The following is a 6,000-nucleotide window of genomic DNA, read 5'->3' as shown; positions in this document are numbered from 1 at the left end:
AAAGTTCGCCTCTGAAAAACTGCTTCCCTCCTACACAGGCCCATATTGCGTGCTCTGGCAAGTGACCAATGTCACGTACGAAGTTGTTCTAGCCACGCCCACTACGTGCTCCGCCGTGACAACCAGTGACATAGTCCACGTCGCCCGACTCAAACCCTGCAATTCTCCACGCACCTTAGATATTTAACAGCACCGTGACGGTGCTTTTGCCGCTGGGGGGTAGTATTACGATATCATCGAGCGATGCTCAAGGAATGAGCCGCCGCGAGAACGACGACGAAGTGGGTCTGCGCCCCTTGGCACGAGCGAGTGTCGGCCTGGCGGTCTGGCTTCAGTGTAAATAGCCTGTATATAGCCTCTTTCATCTGTGTTTTTCCACACGTAACATGTTCGCCCCATGCTGGACACCAACGCCTGGTCGTTCACGCGTACGGTCACTCGAATGAGGCCTCACGAGATGGTCTCGCAGAAGCATGGATCGGTGCACGCGCAGAAGGTCTGCGCCGCTTGCCGAGCCTGAGTCAAAGAGGAAGAGCCTTCTCCTTTCCGCGCCCAAGTAACCCCGCCGTTAGGTGGCGTTAGCAGCGCAACACTAGCGCCATCTCTTGTACTGCGCTTCAACCATACCGACTGCCTACGGGCACCAGGCCACATGGCGAAGCCGGATTACTGGAGACTGTAGCTATGCGGGAAAACAACATATCAGGGGAGGCGTGACAGTCATGCATCCCCACAAGGTATATGAAAATATCTACAAGCACACAGCCCTTCTACACGATCTAAAAAAAGTCCTGTGGCGTTCAAAAAGGCAAATTATTTGTCAGTATATATAGGGCTCACTACACACATATCGGTACGCTTTTTGATATAGAAGGCCATGGTTATTTCATGTGTTGGCTTGTCTTCATGAGAAAATAATTGTTTTCTCATAAATTTCAACATTTAACCATTATAAACTATCATCGCTATTTCTTGTGGGGATGAGCGACTCTCATGCGTCCCCTGATATGTTGTTTTCCCGCTCCTGTCATCCGGCTTCACCGCGTGGCTTTATGGAAGCGGTCGGTTTGCTTGCAGGTTAGTAAGAGAGATGGCGCGAGTGTGGCTCTGCTAACGCCACCTAACAGTGGGGTTACTTTGGCACAAAAAGGAGAAGGCTCTTCCTCTTTGGCTCAGGGTCGGCCAGCGGCGTGGACGTTCTACGCATGCGCTGATCCACGCTTCTGCGAGACCCTCTTGCGAGGCCTACCTCGGAATGAACGAACACGATTGTTCAGACGCGCCACCGTTTGCGTGACCCTACGCGCGAACGACCAGGCGTTTATGTTCAGCGTGGGGTGAACATATTCGCTCGCTATGCGGTCGCGGTGAGTCTGACTTCCGCGATTTGTTGCATGCCCATTGGCATGTTTTGTGGATAGGAACTTGACTAGCAGGTATTAGTCTATGAAAGGCGCAATAAATGCCCTTGCGATTGTTTGCACTGCTGTGTTGTTCCTTTGTCCCAAGAGCACAGGTGAGAACCTCACAGTCTGGAATGCCATAAAATATTACGAACCCTTCCACTACCGGAAAATGGGCATAAGCGAAGCTTGTCCTGCGTGTGCCTGACCTTCGTCACGGTTAAATAAGCCACAGGTAACAGTGGCGGATTGCTTCAGCCTCCCGCTTCCTCATCTTGGGATCTTTTCAATGCTGCCGGATTGCCTGGGCTAGGACTATAAAGCGCGTTTATAGTCCGACGTTATTGGTGCGTGGGCGACGACTGGCGCATCAGAGTGTTGGCCGCATCCGGTTAGGTTGGCAGGGCCAATGTGTTGAACCATCAGTTGAACTATAGATGCTGTTCTTGCCAATGTGACGTCATGTGTGCGTGCATTCACGCTACGTCAGACTATATTTAGGCCTCAACGGTTGGATCAGAGCGCCCTTTTACGAGCGAGTTCTCGCCGTTGCTTGTTGAACACTGCCAGTTCCCCGGGGGAACGCACCACGCATGGCCATCCCATCCGTTTTCCGAGAATGAACTGAATGGAAATGAAGCCGGCACAGCATGCGCGAACCTTTTCCTGCACTTTCCCTCCCCAGCGGAAGCGAAATGGCTCCGATTGGTTGCAGAATTCTTGCTAATGACTCGTGTTCCGGTGCCGGCGCAGCTGTGAACGCATCAAACCGCCCTTTCCCGCAGCTGCTCTGCTCTGGGAGCAACTGGGTTTTTGTGTGACCACTACACGCTACTTGTGAGGGAATACAAGCTTCGCTTGAAAAAGAAGTCTGACATTCCTTCCTAACTCTGGACCCAAATTTGCCACTTGCGCTAAGAATAGGCATAGCAGAGATATGCTGTGAAAAATATGCGTATTTGATAGCTCAAGAGCGAGTCAAGCGTTAGGCATGCTAAAAAAAACTGTTCTTGCGACAGTTTCAGTATCACACCTGCGGTATGCATGAAGTCTAGCTGCTGCGTGTAAACTAAGGACAATCCTTTACAGTGCACAAAATGAATGAGCGTATCAATTGAAGACAGCACACTTTGCATGATATCAGGGTCCAAGATAGCCCACTGTCAATCTTATCACTGTTGCTGCTGCTGTCTCCACCATCTCACAACACCTCGCTCTATGGCAACAACACATTTTCAGCGATCGCCTCGCCAGTGGTTTCTTTGTAGAATGAGGAAGCCTGTCTGTTGCTCAAAAACTGCTCCATCGAAGCACCATCTGTTTCATAGTGAGTAGTGATGTGCCCACAGAGCTCGATAAGGTCAGCGGCTTCCACTATGTTGCTTTCACTATCATTGGGGGTTTCGTCTTCGGGCTTTACAAAGCATGCCTTTCTGAAACAGTTGTTCATGGTGGACTCCTTCACTGTGTACCGTATGCCATAGATGACGTGCAAAGTGTTCAAAAGGCTGATTTCTGCTAGTCTGCCTGCCTCAACGTGCCAGGAGCCATGCAGCAGATCATTAGGATCAGCCACTCCAGCAAGCTCCGCCAACACAACACAATGAAGTTAGCTATTATGTCGATGTTCAATGGTTGCTGGGTGGCAACATCAGCTCAATAGATGTTAGCTTTGGGTTAGCGCCGTATGTGCTGCAGTGGAGTAAGAAAACCAGTTTCCTCCCTCGGCCTTCAACAATGTCATTAAACTCCACCAGCCGTTCCTCAAATAGACCACGAGTCATTCAAGCCTTCCTTACACTGTGATAGCACACCAGGATGTGTTCATGTCTTAGGTATGTTGGCTCACTTGTCCTATGACCAAAGACTTGAGCGATGGCTCCCGTCCATGTTCGTGCACAGCCACATAGCCTGAATTTGGAGTGTTTCTTGCCAGGCCATGGATCCCCTTTAAGTGCATGCGTCTTTGATGGTGGCATTTAAAAGGGCAGTTTCATAGAAGTTGTGGATTTCTTAGTGCTTAGGCATCTTGGACAGCTTCGTCAGCAGCCACTGCTGTTTTACCTGCACTTCTAATGACACCATGTTGATCATTAGACCACTGGATCCACACTCCTCAAGGTTCGAAATCCTGCCCCGTGTAAGACTAAAAGTGAACTTCTTTGCCTTTGGGGCAATAATGGCCCATTGATATTCACAATCTACGCACAGATTGTGGGAAACCACTAGTACAGCCCCTCTTTGACATTGGTGTACGAAGGATCCCTATCCTTTTCCAGTGATCAGCATGACCATTGGATCCAGCCTTCATGATGGCGGCACTTCTGGTTTTCAGAATTGCCGATATTGCAATCAGTTTCCTTTTTCAGTACCAGCAAGACTCATGGGTCATTACATGTCGAATTCACAGCTATCGCCACCAACCCTAATGCGATAAGCATCTTCCCCTATCTGTTTCACAGCGTGTGTGGCATCGTGCCTTTGAAAGCAGCCTACTGCGAGCGTTTAATAGGTGATAACCCAAATGCTCCGGTGTTTTCTGCTGCAAGCGGTGCAATGCAAGCGTCATGTTTTGCTCTGGCGGCATCCTATGCCAGCACTGCCCACCAGCTCGAATTCGTTTCGGTTTCTTGTTGCCTTTTTAAACACTACGCAACAGGAAACTGACAAAGCACCTCTATTGGCAGCAGCCTGTTCTGGCATAGCCCACCAGCTCTATTCCATTTTGGTCTCCCACTGCTGTCTTTGAATACTAATGCAATATGAACACGACAAAGCACATCTGGTGCAGCAACGACATTTGCTAAGTGGGCCCAACAGAACTACCCGCCGGAATGCCTGAAAGAGCTGCTGACCCAGCCGAATTTGAGGAGCGCAAACGTAAGCTTGGCAAAGCCCCAATAATTACATAGCGCATTCGGGCCCCATCAACTCGGCATGTGTCGGCGTTTCATGCTGCAACGATTCACACAACGCTTCTTACTACTTAGATACCAATGGTTGGGTCTGCCAAATTTGTTATTCACTTTGGATCATATGTTTTCCCGATCAATACATCTATATTATTTTTTGTCTTTTCCGAAAATGCATGAATGAGGTTCTACGGTATGTCATTTTTTTTTCTGATAGCTCTAATGCACAAGTTGATACTCTTGAATCAACTGTTCGTTGTAACTGATACTAATTTTATGTGGCACTGTATACTAGCGGTGCATGCAGACACTAGTGGTACATTTCCTTCTAGTGACGTCAGTATGAAACACTGGATGCCCATAATTAGGACAATGATGTTTTTTTTTTCACTCAGTGTTATAGATGAACACAAGCACTACTTAAAATATCAAGGCTTTAATGTTTATGTGGTGACAGCTCATGGAGCCATTCAATGATGGTCATACACTGATGCTATGAAAAGGATCATGCATAGAGGTCCTCTCTATCATTGCCAATAGAGTCTGGCTCCTCCAAGCTGCTGAAGTTGAGGAAGTGTGAAGGTCTGTGAATCTCATGATAGAACTCCTTGGGATTGGCGAGCTGCAGTTCATACTTCATGTTTGGGTCATGCCGCACACCTGGAATTGCAACAAAATAGGCAACATCTCAAACAAACATGCCTAACTACAAATTAAAAAGCTGCTGCACACATAGTAAAACATGATATATAGCGATAATTGGCCCTTGTTTTACATTTCACTTGAACAGACTGAGCCAATTCAACTGCGCTAGCAGCCATGGCTCTAATGTCCCTGCATTACAACGACAATGCCAAATGTCTATCCATTGCAAAGCTTCAACTGCATTGAAAGAAAGACATTAAATGTGCATCAGCCCAGTTATGCATGTCGTGGGTGCTGGTCCAGTGGTGCCATTGCAGCTCCAGAATGCTATGGTAATGCATATGTGTGGTTTGTTAATAACTTTGCAGCATTATGTGACAGCAAAGTGCTATAGAAATGCAAGGAAACAAAACTGTGGAAGTGATGGCAAGTATGAGGCACCACAAGTATTTCCAGCAGTGCATGTTCACAGCATACATTATTCAAGATAATGCAGCTTTCAAGCCTATCAATGAGTTTGCACTGTTACGTAATTGTATACATGCCAAACGCTGTTGCTTAGTAAATTGTACTTCAGCTGCTTTCATTTCTGTGCTGTGAAGTTTCAAAATCCAAAAGAAAAAAGATCTTTTTTTTTAACCTTCTGCCAGAAAGCAGAGTGGTAGAAAGAGCAAAAGCAGGATGCCCTTTAAATTTGCATTAAAAAAAGACATCACACGCACCCATGAAGTTGTAGTTCCAAGATCCCTGTGCAGGCACCATGAAAAAGCCAAGAAAGCGGTCTGAAAGCAGCATCTGGACTCGTTCGTAGTGTGATGGCAAGTAGCCCTTTGGGTTGTTGCCTCGATCAGTGTTCTGGCGGCCCCACTCGTAGCCACTTGGGGTCAGCTTATACGCAGTCAGGGAGCAGGAGCCAGGTGTAAAGCTGGTGAGAATAAATGGTCATGTAAGCATGCTAAGCACACAAGAGGCAACCAACCATGTCACAGCAACCTGGATTACAGAGCTTGTAGGTTGCACAGAACTCACAATTAAAGATA

General features: G+C 47.6%; 1 protein-coding gene across 1 annotated transcript in view; it reads right to left on the bottom strand.

Moving 5' to 3' along the window:
* Window positions 1-4,735: 4,735 nt before the first annotated feature.
* The window catches only part of Prp8 (pre-mRNA processing factor 8), a 297,334-nt gene continuing 296,069 nt past the window's right edge, over window positions 4,736-6,000 (bottom strand). Inside the window, exons 35-36 of the mRNA XM_050169409.2 lie at window positions 5,683-5,885; window positions 4,736-4,975 (exon numbers count right to left, since the gene is read on the bottom strand). Coding sequence (XP_050025366.1) covers window positions 4,821-4,975; window positions 5,683-5,885 — 358 coding nt within the window. The 3' untranslated portion in view covers window positions 4,736-4,820. The remainder of the gene's footprint in view (window positions 4,976-5,682; window positions 5,886-6,000) is intronic.

The sequence above is a fragment of the Dermacentor andersoni genome, chromosome 3, assembly GCF_023375885.2.
Source record: "Dermacentor andersoni chromosome 3, qqDerAnde1_hic_scaffold, whole genome shotgun sequence".
In the NCBI taxonomy this organism is placed as follows: Eukaryota; Metazoa; Arthropoda; class Arachnida; order Ixodida; family Ixodidae; genus Dermacentor; species Dermacentor andersoni.
This window is presented reverse-complemented; position numbering and strand designations above follow the sequence as displayed.